At 38.5% G+C, this 22,216-nt stretch overlaps 1 protein-coding gene and 1 long non-coding RNA gene across 2 annotated transcripts in view; one reads left to right on the top strand and one right to left on the bottom strand.

Moving 5' to 3' along the window:
- Nucleotides 1-22,216, top strand: part of LOC116564088 — a 69,765-nt gene that overhangs the window by 45,344 nt on the left and 2,205 nt on the right. The window lies entirely within an intron of this gene.
- ST6GALNAC3 (ST6 N-acetylgalactosaminide alpha-2,6-sialyltransferase 3) overlaps nucleotides 307-22,216 on the bottom strand; it is a 570,108-nt gene continuing 548,198 nt past the window's right edge. The window contains exons 4-5 of the mRNA XM_032297084.1: nucleotides 7,252-7,359; nucleotides 307-6,193 (exon numbers count right to left, since the gene is read on the bottom strand). Of these exons, the coding sequence (XP_032152975.1) occupies nucleotides 6,007-6,193; nucleotides 7,252-7,359 (295 nt within the window). The 3' untranslated portion in view covers nucleotides 307-6,006. The remainder of the gene's footprint in view (nucleotides 6,194-7,251; nucleotides 7,360-22,216) is intronic.

Below are 22,216 nucleotides of genomic sequence, written 5' to 3' on the forward strand. Positions count from 1 at the left end.
AAGGAAGAGAGGAAAGAAGGAAGACTTCTTCCTTTTATACAGCTTATGTGCTAACCCAACTTTGTTAATATGTCTGGCATAGCAAAAATGGAAACATATGTCAGCATCAGGTAGTTAATATGGACAAAGCAAATTCCAAAGGCTGACCAGCATTTTATCTTGTTATTGTTTATGATAGTATCCTGGATATGTTTCTGCCTTGGATATCAAGTATATTAAAAATCCCATGCCCTTTTTTTTCCCCTCTGGCTTTGTTACCATATCCTTACTTGTCCTGTTGTAAAACAAACTGAAATATGCCAATAGCCCTTTGCCATTTTGTATGCTTTATTCTAAGATAGTGTTTACAAATAAAGCACTATAATGCCATAAAAACTCTCCATGAATGTACAACTGCACATTTATTTCTTCTAAAAATAGATAAGTTTACTGGTTTAAAAGTGAATGAGAAACTAGAGAAAAAAATCATGGGAACTCAGGAAAATGGGTGAAGCAAAAACCGTACCGTATGTAATAGAAATGGCTCAGTAGCAATGACAACAAAGCTAAACACAAGGAAACTAGTACTTTGTAGATTAGGTAACAAAAAGCTGTAAAATTGCCTGCTTTTGGTGGCTTTGGTGTTTCTTAGAAACAACTCTCACAACATAGGCAAATATGTGAACTTGGTAGCTGACTATTCATCAAGATGTTCTTCACCTTTATGGAAGGAAGTGAGCTTCTATTTTTCTGAAGTTTCCAAGGCATGAACATAAAGAGATGTAGCTGCAGAGAAAGAAGAGCTTTTCTACTCCATAAACAAATGTTGCCTATTCTGAAAAGAAAAAAGAATAGTTAACTGAAAAAAAAGAAACAAAACTAAATGAGATTTTCTGCACTGTTACAAAGCCCAAGGACAGTTCTGATTTGATGCCTTAGCAATTTACATGGAATTTTACTCTTGTGGTTTCTCCAGAGTTCAGCAAAAACAAGCAACAGAGCAATAGACTATTTCTGAGCCACAGGAACCATTTTCAGAGCCCAGTGTATGTAGTTTCAAAATTCTTCACTTCTAACAGTATCCTATAAATGGACTGTAGAGAAAAAAAATCTTTTTCAATCTTTTATGCCAACTAAGTCTCATGGACATTTGGGGATTTCATTCACCTTCCAGAAGGGTATCTGGGCTCAAGGATCACATGTTGTGCAGGGATAAGCATGAACCAAAGGGTAGTGTTAGTGCTGATGGATAATTTCACTAACGTGGGCAGCGGAGTTGGTTTGAATATGAGGACACTTTAGCTCTGGGGTATGTTAACAACAGGGCCTGCCAGTTTCACCAGGAAACCTCCAACACTCAACAGCTTGGTATATCAAAAGCTTGCTCATCCTCAATTACAAAGAGAAAGTAAGACACTCACCTTTATGTTATTTAAATAAGTCCTGGAAATTTGAGATAACAGAACATGGCCTAGCCTTGACAATAGCAACAAACATAGAGGAGGGAGAGTGTAGCCAGTCAGTGGGACATGTTCCTTCAATTATGAAAATATTTCTACGCTTCATTGTGGGGATTTCTCTAATCCTGAGCAGAATGAACACAATTTGGAGCTCTTGGATTCCATGAATAGACTCTTTAGTAATCAGTTAGGCATTTTTTTCTAGCTATCCTTCTGTCTAAAAAGTGTAGTGGCAAAAGTACAAGGGAAGAAAACATGAGACATGAATTTGAGTTTCAGTGCTGCCATTAGTCCAGTTTATAATTACAGGCAAGTCACTTCACTTCTCTTTCCTCAGCTCCAAGATGTAGGCGTTTTATTGGCTAGTCTTCAAAATCTCTTTCAGCTCTAAAAGCCTCGACTACTTACAAAGGCTAGCCCTGGCTCCATCAGCTACTAATCTATGTACACTATTAAAATGATGAGGTCTTGTCTTTTAAATACGCTGTTTTAAGAACATATTCCCTCCTGGCCCCATACTGTAAACCTTTTGTTGTGCTAAGACATGCAAACAACTGACACTGAATAACATATTTATTCTTTGCATTTGACATGTCATATTAAAGGTTAGATGGCACATTGTTTTTTTTTTAATCAGTCATCTGATTATATTTCTTTACTGAAATTAAACCAAACTCATAATTAACATCCAATTAACACTACCAGGTGAAGTACTTTCGTGTTGTCTCTTTTCTAAGTAACAGTGATTTTCTCCTGATGGCCTTCTACTTCTTGGAAGGTCAGCAAGGTCCCCAATTCAGACTTTTGTTCCTACCTCAGCTGATTTATACCAATTTCTCCAAGAGCAATTTCCTTATATAAATTTCCTTTTTCATAGTGGTCACAGTTCTCTAGCTATATAATAAAAATCATGCAAATCTGGATTTTGCTTATGCTAAAGACCGGCTTATTTGAATTGGGGGACCAGTGTTCATTTACTTCAGTGTGAATGAAGCTTGATGCAATGTTTTTCAATGTGACTTCAGCTAAGCCTGCAATCGGCAGAACCTACAATACAGATTGCTATACTTACAAGTCTGATTTGTGACAACTGTGGCATCTAATTGTGTTTTCAGTTCTAGATTTAGCAGCTTCTCTAGCTTTATTCTTCTGGCCAGCTTTCGAATATGATTTTATGTACTCTTAGCAATCAGTCCATTTAATTTGGATTTTTGCTTTTTTCATCAGGATTCAAAATGTAACCCAACAAATTTTGGATGAAGTCTAAAATAGGGTTTTCTCTGATTCATACACACCAGTGAAGAATATAGGATTATATATATGCCTTTATATATAGTTATAAGTATATAGATATATATATATGTGTGTGTGTGTTCACACACATACAAATGGACTCTATGTGCATATATTCCTTCTTCCAAATCCCAATTGCCTTTTCTTTGATAGGTTTAATAGCAATGTAAAACTATATAATCTAAAAGATTTCTTATTCACATTATCATCATAATAATGTAAATCGTTACTACTTGTCACTTGGTTAAATTGAAAAGGATTTAAACATTCATTTTAAAACTCTTTTTAAATTACATTGCTTTTTCATAGAATTCTGCATAATAGAGAATAATATTTAGTCTATTATTTTTATCTTGAATGTTTTCATGCCAATTTCAGAAAAATTGTGACCCTTTTTTATAGCTCATTTGCCTAGAGCCATGGAGAGTAGTATTAAAATACTTTTATTTTTTACAGACATTAATTTCTGGGATAAGTACACATCAGTTGTAAGTGGGTTCAGTTAAATTTTTCAATGTTTAAATGTTGGATAAGATATCTTTTATTTGACCAGAATTTGTGGAATTGATCAGAAATCTGCATAACAAAACAGTATACTTGAATTGCTCCCTTACCAAGCTCTTCTCTATCAATAAATCGTAGATGAAAAATTTATTCTCAACATGGGAGAAATTACACTTTACATTTTTCACTAGAATTAGAAAAATGGATCAAAGGAAAACAGGAAATGAAAGCAAAGAAAAATAACTTGTGAGATTCTATCAAAATGCTGGTTATACTGGGAATTATTTGAGTCTCCAAACTCAGAAAAACTTGGGTTTTTTTGTTTCCTGTTTTTAGAAAGAAAATGACAATGAAAACAACCATAAAAAATGTAACATAGGAGTTTAGTTGAAAAAATAAAAAGAAAGAAGGAAAGAGGAGAGGAGAGGGGAAAAAAAAACCTTCCCCACACCTCCAAAGAAAACATTGGAATCTGCATATTCCACACTTACCTTCTGCCATAGAGTGAGGGATACGGTGTGTTGCAAACAGAGAAAGCTACAGTGAGGCAGGAGAGCAAGTAAGTTTTCAAATGTTTATCAGTAGGGGCTAAAACAAGCAGAGTTGGCCCTTCATTTATTAGAAAATTAAATAAATTAGGTTCATGTCCCAAGGCATTCTGATTAATCAAGGATATCTTTTTATTTAATAGTGAAACAACAGGGGGAAAAACAGTCTGTTTGGCAATTTTAACATTTGTCTCTATTTTTCTTTGAGTGGGCATTTCTATCTATCATTAGCTCAAAAAAACTAAACATTCATAGGCTAAAAATTACATAAGAGAACAACAAAAGAATGACAACTCTTTCCAATGATAGAACTGGGGCTTGGTAATTTTTATGAGTGTGAATACTGAGGTATTGAAATGGCAGAAGAGAGGAGGGAAAAGGCCTTTATCCAAGATGGCACATTTTAATGATAACTCACTTGTAAAGACCTACAAGTGCTTCTGAACTGAAATGTATCATTACTTCCAGCCTCCAAAACATTCTGTCAGTTTAACCCAGCTTTTGTCTTTTGAATCGTTCTGCAAGGATGGTTTTGAACTCTCAGCTACTCTCTCAGCCAATCACCCTCTAATATTTAATGAGCAATGAGTACATGAAAAATAGAGTCGTCTCAAGCCTAGGCCACGAAACTGTATTCTTTGCCTTTGTTTCCTCCTGTTGTCCTTGCTTTTTCATCTTTTCCCCACCTAAATAGAACCACACACACATATATATGTAGAAAAACTTCTCAAAACTAGTTATTTTCACAGGGGCCCTAGCATATGGCCAAGATCATCCTTTGTGATACTTTTTGGGTAATCCTGATATAATGTATTTGGCACAGAAATCAACTGGTTACTAGTTTACATAAATTCTATTCTATACAAATATTAGCAAGTAGAGCAATTTAGAGTATAACAAACAATGACCAAATTACAGATCATCTGCTAAAGAGACAGCAGAATACACAGACAATAGTCCAATGGGGTGTTCACGGGCATCACATGGTATAACACATGTTAAAGGACTCTAAATGAGAAAGTACTTTGGACATTAAGGTCATTATTATTGTTGTTATTATGGCATAACAACAGACACACTATGGGGAAAATAAATCCCTAGAAGGCAAAATCTCTGGTCAAGTTTAATGCAAGGAATCATTTCCTCTCCACGTCTAACAGTTGGCACTTGGCGATGAGAATGTAATGTTTGGAGAAACACATCTTGGGCCTATAAAATAGAAATTTGAATATACAAATATATATTATGAAGTATGATAGGATACAAATTGATGTAAAAATATGCTTTGCTTTCCCTGTTTCATTTCAAAAATCATATGGTTTTGTTGTTGGATGTTGAAGCAGAGTTAGTAAACCCTTTGGTTATGTTTTAGGAATGTTTTCACAGTATATGTTATTACAGTGTTGAAGCTGGTATCTTACATGTTAAGTAGCCTTCTGAAATATTTAGGACTCAACCAAAAATAACTAAACATTAATATAGATTATTATAATCACATGTTCAGTTATATTGTTGGTAGTAAGAATGGATGGTAAGAGTGGAAAGTCATTAAGATTTGCTACTTGGCCCATTTTCATTTACATGTTTGAGATAGTCAAGTAATCCTGAAGCGTAGGATGTCCATGAAGTCTTTGTTGTTAATTAGGCAGTGGCCTGAGGCTTTAGCTATAGGAAATACTGTAGAAAGATGGTATATTAGGAAGAGATATTTTCCCCTCCTTAGGCTAACTAGTAAGATACTTGCACCTTGATAGCAGTTCTTGGGTCAGTGTTTGACAATCAATCATTCTTCAAGATGGTGAAGCTGCCGAGATTCAAGAAGCCATTGAGTCAGTCACCTTGCCTTATGAGGCCAAACCCTTTTGGCTTCTGGAAGTTACTCACTGTTTAACAATTCTATGCAGCTATCTTGAAGGGTAATCTTCCCATTTCTTAGGTCACAGTTGTCATGTCACTGGGCTTCATCTCAATTCCAGTTAAATTATAAAGTGCGGTATATAGTGTTGAACCTCCAGAAAGAACATAATGAGCACGACCATCCTCCATGAAATGCCAAGTTTACATTACTAGCAGAGTCACCATCCACATCTGAGAGTGTACAGGAACTTGATAATCATTGTTGCTGTCTTTATCATCACCGTCATCTTCATTAGCATCATCAGCATCACAGTTGCAGGACGGTGATCACATGAAGTGATGCGGCAAGATAAGAAAAAACATTATCAAGACAATGTCCAGTTTGGATGTGTAAATGTTATCCTGTGCTTCTTGGCCCATTTAGCAAACACCTTCTTTTCAGTGATAAACCTATGCCCCCCATATGGGGCATGTTCATGAAGAAAATATTCATCACACTCATCTCTTCCTTGTTCATAGTAATGATAGGGGACTTTTCTATAGCCTTCTGTCCTAGAAAAGAAAAAAAAAAGAAAAGGAGAGAAAGATTGAGATTAAGAATGGAGCACTCATTTACAAGAATCCATTATGTGTCCAGTAAATGCATTTACTTACAAACCCATACATGATTCTTGTCCATGAACTCAGTTAAAAGCTATTATATATATTAAAGCTTTTAGGAAGATGTACCAGGTTCTTAGTGCTTTAATAGATCAAATAAAATTTATATATCATGCCAATTACATTCAAACTTATGGCTATCCTTTGAAACAGGAAATGACATATAATGGAGGAAACTTTAGATAGCCTCTTGCAGAACCTGAAGAAACTGATTTTTCACAGTAAGATATTGGGTTCATCTGAGCACCATTATGCTTATAGTTAGGGAAGAAATATTTGTTCATGAAGACTGTGGCTGAGAGTTACCATTTTGACATTCTGATTAAAACAGTCTGTGAATTATATTGTGCCAATCATTGGTAGGGAAATAGATTTCATTACCCTGATGAAGCATGGAGGACTTGTTTTATTATCTAATTAGAAACTATCCCACCCGTGAGGATATATTGTGGGTAAACACACTCAATTTAAATAAGGATCTGGCAGATTACTCACTTATTAGTGAAGTATACTTTCTAGGAATTCTTGTTAAGCTGTCAGTTTCTCCGAGGCTTTAGGACATTTTGTCCTTCATGATCAAATCTAAATAACCGTTGAGTAGATAGCTATCCATCAAGCCATCAGAGCAGCAGAAATGACAAAATTGCTTTTGCAAATTAAACAGCCACTAAACTTCTGTATTTTCAAGCCACAAGTCCCTGCTATGCCACTGATTAAGGGAAAAGTGTTCCTTCTGACATCTGACATTGGACTGGTAAATATTTTTCTTTTTATCACCCCTAGAAGTCACAACTTGATGCACTGACAATAAAATGTCATGTCAGCAAAGAACACTGGGAAATAATTGTTGCTTTATCTGTTTCTCAGATTTATGGTATTAAAATGAATTGTGATATTTTGACAAGATCTCAGAATTGGAGCTGCATACAAATAATTTCTTGTGATCTTACTTGCAGTAGGTGTCATTTATCATCCCGTAGACGTGAATGCCGTAACAGGCGTCCATGGCCAGAATGAAGGTAAACCACCCTGTGCTGAGATACGAGCCAGATTGGACTCTGAGAGGAATGAAAACAAACAAAACAAAACACAGAACACACACACAGAACAATAAGGTGTGTGAGAAATGAGTAACATTTCATCAAAAACATAGCACTTGTTATCAGGAAAAAGCATTGAGAAACTTGACAATATGTCAAAGATGCACACTTATTTTGAATTATCTCTGAATAATTTATAGGAATGCTCTTGCTCTTACTACCTTAAGCCTCAAAGCTATGTTGTGTGGAAGAGAAGCCATATGGAAAATATCTGAAGTCAAATAATCCTGCTCCCTTCAGGTGAACAATAATTTATTTAATTTTCCATAAGACACAAATTAGTGCTGTCTATCAGAGGAAAGGTTCTCTTAAAGTTGCTTGGAGCCCAGATGGGAGCTGAATGATAATAGTGCTCTCTTGCTTACCTAGACATATTATTACTTTCTTGAAGGCTGCTTGGGTTTCTAAGTATAACTTCCATGCAGTGTAGGTAAATAACTTGAAATGACAGCAACTGAAAAATTTAACTGCTTTCCAGGCATCATAAGACAAGACTTTTCCTTTTTAAGACCTATGTTACCAACTTCTGCAATATATATCTATTGAACAAGCTATATGCTAATCACTGTTCTGGAGACTGGGGATACAGCAATGATCAAAACAACCGAAGCTTCTGTCTTTGTGAAGGCCAGTGGATTGGATTTGGAGGCAGCTATGTTAGAAAGGTTGGCCAAGAAAGGCTCCTTGGATCATGAGCACAAAGATCTGAAAAAGACAGAGGGGAGGGTCAAGGAGGAAGAAGCCCCGTGGACCACATGAGGAAAAGGTATGTAAGGAAGAGAGAAGGGCAAGGACAAAATTACAGATATGGAACTATCCTTGGTATGTTCAAAGAAGAGCTGGGAAATGAAGGAACTGAGGGAGGGAGTGGTGATGTGCTCAGTTGCAGTGCTGATTTGGCATCTACCAAGTTCCACATGGTTCAAGGCAATGTTCAGTGAAAAGCTGGATCTCCATATTTGTCTTTAGCCATTGTGACTCAATCCATTCAAAGGAAGTGACTGCCCATCTCCTTAAAACTCTCTCCATAGGGGCATTTGAACCACCCCAATTTGTTTGACAGCTGTGTAGCAACAACTCTAGAAAAGATTAAGTGGTCTACTTTCCATCCAGACTTCTTGGCCTATAGGAGCACACCCAGTTCTACAAACTGACGCTTAGATACTGATAACCGCTCTCTGGATACAGCCCTCCAGCCGGTAGTTGCTCCCCACTGATGCTCAATATTGTTGATGCACATCCCAGTACCAAGCCATCAGTGTGCTATAATTATTGGCCTTGAATCCTTTGCTGCTGCTGCTTCTTTTTAACAGGCACTACTTAGTGTCAAATTACATAGAACGTGCCAGCATTTCAGGAAAAACACAAACTCACAGTGGGGGTTGATGATCAGATTTTTTAGCCTTTACTTTCATTGACTTTGGGTGATTTACAAGGAGAGACAAACTCAGCCCATATACATCCTCTCTGTATACTTGTCACTGAGTCTGAAACGTTACTACCTAAGTAGCCGTTCCTTTGCATCTTCTGGTGTATGGGAAATATTCCAGAAGCCAGATCACATCGAGTTACATGCACTTTCCTCCGTGGTAGTAGCAGCAACATGGGGCAGCAATAGATGCAAAATGAGTGGGAAGACGTCTCAGGGAGGCGAGATACACTAACGAACAACTTTGCTTTTTAGACAACTTAACCTGCCATCATTCTAGGGTCTGAGGAGGAGCAGACCATGTGATGGGAATTACTTAAAGCACCATCTGCTTAAAAAGCCCTTATCTGAAAATGAGGAGAGATCAGAAGAGGCAAGAGTCTTGACAAAATGCTCCCAAATCGAATCTAAACATTTTGTCCATGTACTGAATTTGTCTGGTTATTATTCCTATGGAATTGTGTACTCTTTTTTGTTTTCTCTTCTTTCTCATACTATTTTTTCTACCTTTCATTCCCTATTCTATTCTTCATTATTAGGCTGACCAAGCACTCATAAAGATCACTAAAAATTATGGCATTTGTTTGTTTCTACATGACGAGAGAAAACCAGATCTCATGTATTTACCCATCTATTCACTTTTTCAACAAACATATATTGGGATCCTATTACGTGCCACTGACTGTGCTGGGAGCCTGGTGATGAATATTTTCTGAAGAGCACATGGTCTAGTGAGGGAGGCACACATGTTAAAACAATTGATCACATTACAGTGCAACAAAGCACAGCCACGCGTTTCAGAGTCAACATGGAGCGTGGTCAGAATTGGAGTGAGAATATCTGGTTTCACACTGCAGCTCTGCCACTACTCGAATATGAGGCTTTGGCCACTTATTTAGCCTCTCTGGGTCTCATTTTCCTTGTGTCTAAAATAAGATGGTTGAACTAAGTCATAGTCAAGGTTTCTTCTAATTTAAAAATCAAATGATTCTGTGATCATCACCTTCCACAGTCAGTCTGTAGTTGTTTTAACCATTGTACACTACCATGCTCTGTGCATACTGGGCGTTGTAATGAGCAAACATGTGGATCAGTCAGATCACATTTCATGCTCCCTTGTGTGATGGGCGTGACACTAAATATATGGGTTATATATATAAAAGGATAAACTGGGTATAAAGTTTTATCTTGCAATGGGAGTGACAATGGTCACAAAACGTTTGTGGGGAGAACTCCATGATTCCGCCCTCTACACTGCCACTCATGGAAGCTGCTGCAATGGCTAGTGAAGGCCAAGGCCACAAATGAACCATAGCGCTAAGGGTAAAGGTGAATTTGAGTAAGAAAATATAATCATAATTGGGAAAATCATCCTCCCTTTGATGTGGTCCCTTCACAGAGGTGCTAATTATCAAAGACAAAGATAATATGATATCTCCAGGAAAAAGAGAAAGATCCTCTTTGCGACATATGGACACTTATTCTGCAAAACCAGCTCTCCTGACTCATTCTAGTCCAGCCCACACGGTCATTTCTGAAGGTTCATCATAAGCTTCCAGAACAGAGCCCCCAAAGAATAAAGAAGATACAATTGTCATAGTGGATTCTCTGTATAACTATGTTCTCTTTACCACAGGAAAAGAGGATCAAGAATTTCAGGGTCCGATATCTGGTCAAAGACGTCTGCATCTTACCACCTAATAAGGAAACTTCACCACATTTCTGATACATGATTCCTTTTGGGCCTAACCTGATTTGTTTTATTTCTGTGTAGACAGGCCATGCTAATTAGCTCAATAGCTCTTTAAACAAGATGTGTTGCATTTGATTCAGATGGGGGAGGCTCACACTGCCCAAGTGCCCTGTCCTACAAACAGCACTTAATTAGACAGTTGCACTTCCTTTCCCTGATGCCTCTGATATATTTGGGATGTGAAATGGCATGGGGTTTCCTACCCATAGTAGAAGCTGAGGCTAGCAAAGAAGTTTTTTCTCAAAAAAAAAAAAAAAAAAAAAAACTATTTGGAGCTAATGCCCATACAATGATGCTTGCAGTGGAATCATGACAACTGCTGGATGAATACAGGAATTCTTCCAAATAAATGCCTAGTAATCTGGGTCCCTGGAGGAACTCACTGGCCTGATGGCACTGGTTCTGGCACATCTTGTAGCTGCACCGTTTCCAAACTCTACTGGGCTGGTGTGTGGGCATACTAGAAATGAGAAAGTATAACTTATACCCAACTAGATCTTTAAGTAGATCTTTAAGTTTCAATAAAAACTGCAACAAAAAGACTTCACCTGATGTCTGTGAAATTATTTATGATTTCCAGCTTGGAAAGACTTAGTGATAACCATCAAATGCCTTAATGTGATAACTATCAAATGCCTTAAAAAATTCTTAAAGGGTCTCCTCTGGGGCCAAATACTGTCTCATAATTTGTCACTCATGCACGCAGCACTAACTATGCATCAGCTGGCCATCAACCATAGCACTTTTTTTTTACCCTCCACTTTTGGGGATCAATAAAAACAATTATTCTCATCCACAAATAAACAATCAAGATTCCCACAGGGATGATAAGAGAATTTAAGCCCCTAATTCAGTGCCATAGGAAAGCTTAAATTAATGCAGCAGAATAATGAGCCATGCAGGGGAAAATAAAGGCAGGAGTGTGAAGAGGAAGCCATCAATCCTTTGATTTTACTGGTCAGGCTCTGCATCCTGCTGCTCCTTGGTAATCAAGATACTTACAACTTGGAAACTACTTAAATTTACTTGTGCATCTCTTGGGAAGATGATGCTGTCAAGACCTTGATGTAGCACATGCTTGAAGGCATATCATTTAAGATACGATCTTTTATCTACTTTATTTCAAATAAAATATAAGCTACTTTACCCTTGATGTTTACCCCTATTCCTTCATGGCGAAAGGCTATCACATGGAACAGGGATTCCTTGTCTGTCCAGCTATCATGATGTTTATCAGTCTCTGTATCTTTGTCTGTCAGCAGCCTTCATTTGCCTGCACCTCCGTTTCTGAGCACACTCTGTCCCCTTCCCATTTCTGGAAACATATTGTGAAGCACTTTCTTCCTATTACCTGGCAAACTAGAGACTTCTGAGTGACATTTCCCTTTCAGATAATTTCAGGGGAGGAACTGAGGACATGGAAATGGCTACTCTTCAAATGAGAACTGGATTATGTTGGATTTATTATCTGTTCACAAAATGCTCTGCTAATTATTGAATACCAATAGCTCAATGAGTTGGGTTCCGAACTCAAGAAACTCGTACTTTGATGACAAAAAGTTGTAGCAGTTTCTCTAGATTAGGGTTTCTCAATCTCAGCACTATTGACATTTTTGGACAAGATAATTCATTGTTGTGGGGTAGCTGCCCTGTGCAGTTCTCTAATACATTTTATCAGATTCCCCTCTGCTCCAAGCTCATCTGGGACCTAAGAGGGCAGTAGATTTCCTGACTTCCCAGGGCCTACTCTTGCCTTAGGGTGATTGCTCTGAGGGTGTCCTTGACCCTAAACAGCCAGAATTCTCTTATATCCAGTTCCTAGTCTGGTCATTCACTGTACCCTGGTTTTCTTCATCCAACCAAGCATCTTACGTCCTTTTCCCTTCTTTACACTCCCATCTAAACCCATTATCCGACTTTTTAACAACCTTAGAAATTAGCAAACTCAGTTGGCCCAGACCCAAAGGGCAAGTCTTAGCCTACAATGGGAAAATGTACAATTAGGAATGGAGAAAAAATGTCAGGTGGGACAAGGACAAGGAGTTCAGAAGCCTCAGTATCTGTGGTTACCTCCTTTGATGAAATGGTTCCTTTGGGGGCCCTTGGCTCAAACTTTGCAGCTTCAATTCTACTGTTTCTTTCATGAACTCATGAAAGTCAAGCCTCCGGCACTCAAAGCTAACATTTCAAAAGCATAATAATCATTTATCAAAGCCTGAAGGGTATCAAGACCCCCCTCCCAATAAAGGAAGTTTATTGGAGAGCATGGTAGTGGCAGCGGCTTCTGAAATCTGCTATACTCAGGGGTAAAAAGAGAATTTAAAAGAAGAATTAATCAATATTTCATGTCTTGTTTTAACACTATTGGACCTCAGTTCTCTCATCAATATACTACACTGGCAGGATAAATAAAAACAGCAAAGTAAGTTTTCAGATACCTTCCTAGGGAGAAGAAACACCTGACAGAATACAGATTATTCAATTAAAAGCATTCTTTCCCTCATTAATTTTTTCAAAAGCACATGGATAATGAAAGAATACATTTAAACAAAGAGACTTGGCAAGAAAAACAGCTGATGATTATCAGTAGCACCTTGGGATTCAACCTAATATTGTGAACCAGTCTAATGGAAGCAGAGCTCAAAGTGTGGAAACAATTTCAGCTGTCCCCAAGTCATATATTTTTGTATATCATTCAATAGTTGGGAGCTATGGAAATGCGCTGCAGTTTGCCCATTGTATTAACACTGTATATTTGTACTATCTATCAACAGGACATGCTTAGCACATTTTCAGGCAGCAACAACTTTCTGCAAATCGGGCAGCGGAATTCTCAGTCTTGTCTTGAATCATTTGCAAGTGGACGTAAACTTTTCAAATGAACAAAAACATCATTCTGTGACTGGTAATTCTTAAGAGAATGAATGAAGTGAAAGGAATCCAGGCCTGAAAAATAATAACAAATGGAAAATGGAGAAAGCAGTAAAGCTTAGAAGAAGATTGTATTGCTATCCCCATCAGCTAATGCAAACCACCTGTGCTAATCAGTAGGCACTTGGACTGTGAATATAACAAATAGTCTTTCTGCTGGAGAATCAACAGGACCCTCTGACTGGTGATGAATGCAATGAAATTGTACAAAAGGAGAATAATAAGAAACGATTGCATTCTTTTCAAAAATGTTCATTTAAAAGTAAAATGGTACAGCTCTCAAAGGTATGATTTACGGCTGCTGTAGAAATAGAAGATACCACACACAAAAACTACTTTGTTCATTCGTCTCTGAAATTAAAAGGTTATTTTCTTCTTGTCCTTAGCCTTTAATGCCTCTTTAATTGGAAATGCTGATTTTCTAGATTTCATTCACTTTCTTAACTGAACAAAGGAACCCCAAGAATGGCAGGAAAGGATGAGGGCAATCTTTAGGGTCCACTTCATTTATCAGTGGTCGGTTTCTTAACCACTCAATATGGGTGGGTGCTATGGGCTGAACTGTGTTCCCCCCAAATTCATATGTTGAAGCCCTAATCTCCAGTTTGATGAGATTTCATATTTGGTGATGGGGCCTTTGGGAGATAACTAGTTTTACATGAGATTAGCAGGGTGAGTTGTCATGTGATGAGATTGTGAGGATGAGACTAGTTTCCTTATTAGAAAAGGAAGACACCAGCGCTCTCCCTCTTCCCACCATGTAAAAACAGCCAGAAGGCAGCCATCTACTAGCCAGGAAGAGAGCCTTCACCAGAAACCTGTAATGCTGGTACCCTGATCTTAGACTTCCAACTCCCAAAACTGTGAGAAAATAAACTTCTGCTGTTTAAGCCACATGATATTTTGACCTAGGATGGCCAGAGCAGACTAAGACAGACTCAAGACCCTCCTTAACACACCTGAACTCCACACTGCTTTCTCCAGGACTTCTTAAACTCTTTGCTGTAATCACGTGGGCTCATTTATTGCTCATTAAACGCAACTTGTGCATGTCAGCCTCTATCTTCTCACTCCTTACTTCTATGTGTTTTCTTCTTCCCGATGTCCTCTCCAGCTTTCAAACTTATCTATCAAACTGCAATTCTGTTTACTCTCATCGACTCAAGAAGGATGTGTTGAGTACTTTCTAGGTGTGAGGTATGTTGCTGGCCACTGGAAAACCAAAGTGCCCCTGAGCTGAAATCAGTTAAGTCAGAGACAGACTCAGTGACTATTTTCCAAACCAGGGCTTTCAGGAGGTAATTCCCCCGCATGTGCTATGGGAAAACTGTGGAAAGAGCAACGAATACAGCTGAGAGAATTGAAGAGAATAATTCCTTCTCCAATGGGAGGTAAGAGCTGAGCTGTGGATTAAGGCTGAGTAGGAATATTAGGCAAAGAAGGGAGAAGGAGGAGGGCTTTTCAGGCAGAAGGAATGCCCTGTGATGTTGCACCGAGGGGTAAAAGTAATGGGAACAGAGAGTCATTCTGATCTACCCCCTAACATGGTACAGACCTCAAGGCATTATCAGTGTTTACTTCTGCAGTAGACTGTTGGGAGACAGGATGCATAAATAGCACTAATTTATTTTTCTTTTTTACATTATGTTTTGAAATATGAGAGATATCTTGATGTTTCATGTAGTTATTTTTTCAGATGAAAGAAATTTATGGATCTGGAGAAAAGTATCCGGAGGAAAATTGACAGAATTATGTTTGTCTTCTTCATTAAATTCCTCATTAATTCAGAGTTGAGAATGAATGTAAACAACATATGACTAAGAATAAAACAATTAAAAATATATGATGATAAAGGATGCACCTAGTAGTGCTCAACTGTGTTATAAACTAAGTTACAAATTGTGAGCAAAGTCATCTAATCTCCAATTGTCACCAAGCAGGCTTCCTCCATATACACCTTGGGGGCTCTTGATGTGTTCCATTTACAATGGAAACAGTTTTTACATAAACATTAAAGGTATTGAGTTTTTAAAAAATTAGTAGAAATTCAAACAGATACCACTGCTGCTTTAAGAATATGAACCCTTTGAAACACCTTTCAGATCTAGAAACACTGAAATAAATGTCCTCTAAATTAGTATATCCTCTACCTATTGAAGCTTCTGGGAGAAGGAATGATATTATATACTCTCGTCTCCAGTCTATACCCAAAATAACTTTGTTGCCTTCCCTAGATCTCTGTTTTTCCTAAACAGTCCATAATTTTGAAGACTCGAGATATTACAGATAGCCTATACAGTTAGAGTTTCAGACTATTCAAGTTGCTTGTCTCAGTGACCACTGAGTTTCTTACAACCTTCCTGTGCTAGATTATATTGTTCATTCCATCCTTGAACATAGCTTGCCTGTGGGTGCGTTAACATTTCTTCCTCATTGAATTTGGGCTTGGTCAAATGACTTGCTGTGATTGGTAGAATATGAGCGGAAGTCAACATTGTGATAGTGTCCAGTAGAGGTTTTAAGAAGCATCACATGGTCCCCATTTCTTATATTTCCCTTTATCGCGAGAACAACACATCCAAGGTAGGGGTTGTTCCTTCGGCCTGGTTCTGGGATGAGGAAGCTTATGGAACCAACATGAGCCCAAAACTGGAGCCAGGTCCAGCTAAGCCTAGCAAAGCTATTGCTGATCACAGATCTATAAGTATGAAATAAAAATATTTTTATAAATCACTGAGTTTCAGGGTTGTTTGCTATGCAGCAAAAAGCTAGTATTTTTCTTTTTTTTTCTTTTATAGATATATATTATGTTAAGTTCTGGGGTACATGTGCAGATCGTGCAGGATTGTTACATAGGTATACACATGACATGGTGGTTTGCTGCCTTTCAATTGATAACTGCTATTATTTTTAGAGCATTTACATGAACTAGACATTGTGTCAATAACTGTGCATTTGTTGTCTCATTGACTCCTCACATCAACCCCATCCTATGGGAAGTACTAATATCCATATTATATAAATGAAGGCTCAGGAAAGTATAAAGTACTTGTGCAAGGACAGTCTGACACTAGAGAACTCAGGTTCTTTACTAAGTTCTTTCTTGGCCACTACTCCCCATATGGCACAAAGCATCACATCTGATATAGTAGCCACCAAAGGATCTCCATTTTTCTGCTGGCTCTACTATTAAACCTCTGGGAAATCATGAACATGTCACTTCTTCCCGGGCTACAGTTTCTCTAGTGGTGGAATAAGAGGATTGGTCTAGGTAGGCTTAGGGTCTTTCAGCATTATCAGCAATCTGTAAATGCAGCTACATAGTAACATAGGGAAATTGTAAATGTACAGTTGCATTTTTAGTATAGAGACACTATTACCATTTGACAGATTTGTGCCTGTAATTTCACAATTCAAAGCATATCTTAGAACTTCACCCATAGTCATGTACAAACAGTAGTTTAAGCTGCTGATGAGGATATCTGCTTCAATTTTCAAAGAAGTAAAGAGCTAAATCTTGAAATAAATATCAGGTTCTACAATCTCCTTCATTCTCCAAGCCTGGCTTTCTTTCAGTGCTTAGTTTCTATAACTTTGAAATAAATTCCCGGCTAGGACCAGCTGGGGAAGGCATCTGTTCCTTGTAACCAAAGATCGAAGTTGGATTGGTTGACCTCTAAGATCTTCTTTAACACAATGGAGTCTATTAAAAACTCTGGGCATAATTAGGGACTTTACTTCCAACTAATCCTTGACTCTTATTAGCAATCCATCTTTGATCTCAGCCTAGTTTTATACTTAAGCTTAGAAAAAAGTTGCTTCTTTCTAACTTACCCTTCAACTTATCTTAAAATCATGCCCTTTCTAAATTGATGTGGGCTTCAGTATTCTGAATGCTAATCACCCTTCCCTACCTAAGGCATAGATAGGTGCCTGCTTCCCTGCTAACCTGATAAAGATAATTAGAGATTTTGGCTTTCTCTTTTAGTTCACCTATCAGCCATTCCTTCTGCATATACTTTCCTATGACTTAAAAAAAAAGATTGTAATCAGGTTGGAATACATAGAAACAGATAAAAGAACTTTTCCTGCCACTTTACTTTTTAGAGGAGAAATGAAATGACTCGCTTTTCTTTAGGTTTTTGACTTAACTGGAGCTTGAATTAAACCAAACTTTTCCTTTAGAAATAGTAATAGGAGAGAGTCAGACCCAAACTTATTCTGACAAAAATCATTTCTGAGTCCTTGTTTGCTTTCAAAAGAAAAGTTATGTTTTAAAAAACTTTTAAGCAACTGAAAATTTTAACAAGTATTTAAGAGCAATTTAAGGTGATTTCACCCCAGGGAAGGAGGCTAGGTCTCCAAGCCTTGTTGCTTAGGGCTCCAGTACCGCTGGAATCATTGTTAAATGAGCCTCAGCCAGAGCATAAGTAATGAGCCACACATAAAAGTGAAATTTAAAAAATATAAAGCAGCTCTGACCTTCTTCTAGTTAAAAAAGACTAATTTTATAGCCACTTCATGTCTATTTGAAGCTATTGCCACTTTTCTGACTTCGGCTCAATACATCCCAAAAAATTACTTGGAAGGAATATTTATTTTCAATAGGAAAATCTAAGCGATTACCCCAGCAACCCCATCTATTAATTTTTTTTTTTTAATCAAACTCACTAGAAGGAGGCTCATTCAATTAGGAAAGGTCAGAAGCAACAACTGACATATGGATCTGCAGGAATTTAGAATTTTAGCTTCTCTAATCTAAAGAGGAAGCTTTAAAGCCTGCCATTTTTCCAATAGGCTGACATTAATTGACTACCTTATGTATCAACACTATGGATAAGACCCCAACCACCTCCACAAAAGAAATTCTTCCCTTCACTAAGCAAGGAGTTTAGATGGCAATCTATGATAAAAAGATCTGTTTGTATGTTGCTTACAGTAAATCTGTACCTAGGAAGAAGTCCTTCTGTGCATACCCCTCCCCATACCAGAACCTCTAGAAACCTGTAGAACCAGGGTCTCCTCTCCTTTCTTCCACAATAAGTGATTTTGCCCTCACCAGGAAAAGAGAATCAGGAACATCAGAAAATGTCAAGAAAAGAGATACATTCCAACAATTTAGGGGCCATCTCTCTCAAAGAGAAGAAAACAGTAGTAATTTCTTCCCTTCAAGCAGGACAGATAACTTTCACCTATCTCTGGAATTCTTCCAGTGCAGTATTTTTGTTGACCTGGAGTAGCCAAAATGTCATAAAGAGGAAACTAGAACACAGAGCCAAACTAATATATCCTAGAAAATTCCAGGGAAAAATACACAGTAGAACTTAGAAAATGTCCTTTATTTGAGAGCAGCTACTTGAAACACGAGAATGTTGTATATCCACAGATTTTCCTACATTGTAACGGTGACAGAATGTCAAAACAAAAAGGAAATCTCCATGTCCAGCTATAAAAATGAGAAGAATCTGGCAAAACAGCTGAGGAGATCCTCTACCCAGCAAATTTGCTTTCACCACGTGGTGGTAACACTTCAGGCCAATGTTTCTCAACCCTGGAATTCTGACTGCAAGGATTGAAAAGAAGTCACTGAAAGTAAGAGCTCCTGAACTCTGAAAGCTATTACAGAGCGGCTGTAGTTGAGCAGAATTACCTACCAACTCTTGCCTTTGGAGCACTCTTGGTGGTTCCCTCAGTTCCCTTCCCGTCCCCTTATGTCTGCTGAGTCTTAAGGGCCCACAATCGGGCCAAGATGTTGAAAAGAACTACATATTCAGAGGGTAAACATGAGGCATGACGTTTTGTGAAAGCCTCACCCACAAGTTAGAAGGTGCACTGAAGGTAGCTTCTTTCATTTCCTCATGAACCGGACAAAAGGAAACTGATGAGTGATGCTGACCACTTAGGTTCTTATCAGCTTTCTCCTTACCATCACACCACCAATCCTTTTGCTTCTGGAGTGGAATATTCTAGCCCCATGCACCATCTTCTTACTCCTAAAAAATGGTTTACTGTCAAAAGACAAAAATCTCCGATAGGGTACAAGCCCACAGTCCTGCTTTTTCCAGAGGCATCTTCTCTTGTTATGCTAGCCACCAATGCCACAATACCTCAGACCTCACCCTCCAGCCCCTGGAACCCTTGCCCCTTCCCCTAGTCACAGCCCTGATCTCCCTAGAGGCATTGCTTCCCAGTCCTCTCTCCTCTTTCCCAAGCTCCGTTGTTCACCATTGCTACTGGTAATATATTCTGATTTCATTGTCCTGTGGGCATAGTCTGGATATTGGTATTTATTAAATTTTTTAAGCCTTACTAGGTGGTTATGATGTGGTATGCAACAGCCAGGGTTAAAAATCACTGTGTAAATGGTGGTTAGGTTTGAGAATTCCATTAGAAGTTGAGTTCCATTTCATTATGAATTAACTTAGCCTCTGAGAATTCATCTGAGAATCTAACCGCTGTTTTAAAATTTGTCTCTTTAGGAAAATGTATCCCAATTTATACACAGCTGAATTGCAAACGAACTGGAAACGTGCCAGTAAGGACTACTTGTTGGCAAAGGTGCTCCATCTATCCAAGTCGATTATGTCTGGCACATAGTAGACACTCAATTTGTCCAACTTAGTTGAATAATTTTGGAATGCAGCCTGTTCCTAAGTAAGAATCTGCCAACATAATTTTTCCCAAAACATTTTAAGCATTTTTGCTGATGTTTTCTCAATGATGATGTAACAGAGAGACTCCATGATGTGTCTAAGGATATACCAAGGAGATGTCAGGAATCCAACCCAAATTACCACTTGAAGTTCCTTACCGTATTAGTCTATTCTCACACTGCTGCAAAGAACTACCTGAGATTGCCCCACAAAGAAATCCGCAAAGAAAAGAGGTTTAGTTGGCTCATGGTTCCATGGGCTGCACAGGAAGCATGGCTTGGGAGGCCTCAGGAAGCTCACAGTCATGGCAGAAGTCAAAGAGGAAGGAGGCACATCTTACATGCCCAGAGCAGGAGGAAGAGAGAAAAGGAGGAGGTGCTATACACTTTTAAACAACCAGGTCTTCTGAACTCACTAACTATCCCAAGAACAGCAACGGGGAAATCCCCCTTCTCCCCATGATCCAGTCACCTCTCACCAGGCCCCTCCTCCAACACTGGGGGTTACAATTCAACATGAGATTTGGGAAGGGATACAAATCCAAACCATTCCACTCACAGACATCCATGTCATCATTTACATCCAGAGCTGGGTCTTAAACTCCTTTTTCTAGTCAGTTGACCCACAGCTCAGTTAGAACCCTGACTTGATCTGGTAGAATTGAAATGTGCTCTGTGCTTTTTATAAATAACAAATTGTAGCAAAGTCCTGGCCATATACAGTATGCCTTAGAAAGGAGAATAAATGATGCAGAAGCTCCAAAAAATGGCAAGATGTGCTTCTGTAATTTATTGAACCCCCCCCCGGAGATATATCAACATCAAGAGGCTTATTCATTCTTAAATCTCTGAAATCACAAGGGGAAATATCAATTTAACTAAATTAATCTCAATGTCTTAAATCTTCACTGCAAAGCAAACTCTCAGAAAATTAAGAGTGTCATTTGTACCATCCTTCAGTTGTAAAGCACACACCTAAGGGACTCTGGTGGCAGTTACTGTCTCAAGTCATCCCACAGATGCAGGCAAGCCCGTCCTCTTGCTTTCGTTTGCCTCCATGCATCCACTTACTGCGATGGCTTCCAGTTTCACAATCAGCAAAGCCCCACGGTGACATCTGCATGCCAGCCTCCCATAGGAAAGTTTCCGTAGTTGCGTGTCAGCACAAAGTTCTTTCAATGATGTTGAGCCTCAGAAGTGTCATTTCATTTATCAGAAGGCTACTTTTTGGTTTTGGACTTGCCACTTCTTTAAGTAGCCTTGAGCAGAGAAGAGCAGCTGCTGTTCACCTGAGGCTGCATTTGGAGCAATTCTCCAAAACTAGCATGCTGTGAATAGGACTGGTGCATTCGGGTGGTACCCAGATTTCTGTGAAAGTCTTTTTAAAATTGAACAGTTGATTTGCACATTGTCAGAGAAGGAAAACTAAGCGCTCACAACCATGGTGTTAAGTACTGTTTCCTTCTGCTCGTGGTCCAGGAATTAATGGCGATATTAATACAGCCACAGAGTGTGTCAGAGAATGAATGGCTCCAGCTCCTGAATGATTTTGTTTGATTAATTAATGGATGAATTTGATGGGGCACCTCATTGTCCAGGAGATGAATGGCACTCTTGACTTTTAGCTCTTCCTGATCCTGCATGCCCTGTTAGTCACTGAGTTGTGTTCATTCTTTCTGCATGTTGTCTTTTACATCTGTTTCTTTGCTTTCCACATGACTAAAACCCAGCCCATAAGGTGACTTGGGTACAGAGCTCAAATTAGTACCTCCACCCACTGTGGAACATCCACAGGGGAATGACGTGGTGACGTGGCTCACACAGCAAAGATTCCAGTCCCAGGGAACCAGCCTCACCCCCTAAGATGTCCCTTCACAATGTTGGTATATTCTATACAATCACAAAAAGGGGAGGCAGAAAAGGGGGTAAAATTAAAAAAAAAAAACATGCAAGCATGGCTATGGAGAAAAATATGCTTTCTCATGTCCCTAACCAATAATTTTATCTAGTCACAGGTGTCTTTATTGTGGAAATGGCCTCTCTGTATTTC

This window comes from Sapajus apella, unplaced genomic scaffold (genome assembly GCF_009761245.1).
Source record: "Sapajus apella isolate SASKATOON/1434 unplaced genomic scaffold, GSC_monkey_1.0 scaffold36, whole genome shotgun sequence".
In the NCBI taxonomy this organism is placed as follows: Eukaryota; Metazoa; Chordata; class Mammalia; order Primates; family Cebidae; genus Sapajus; species Sapajus apella.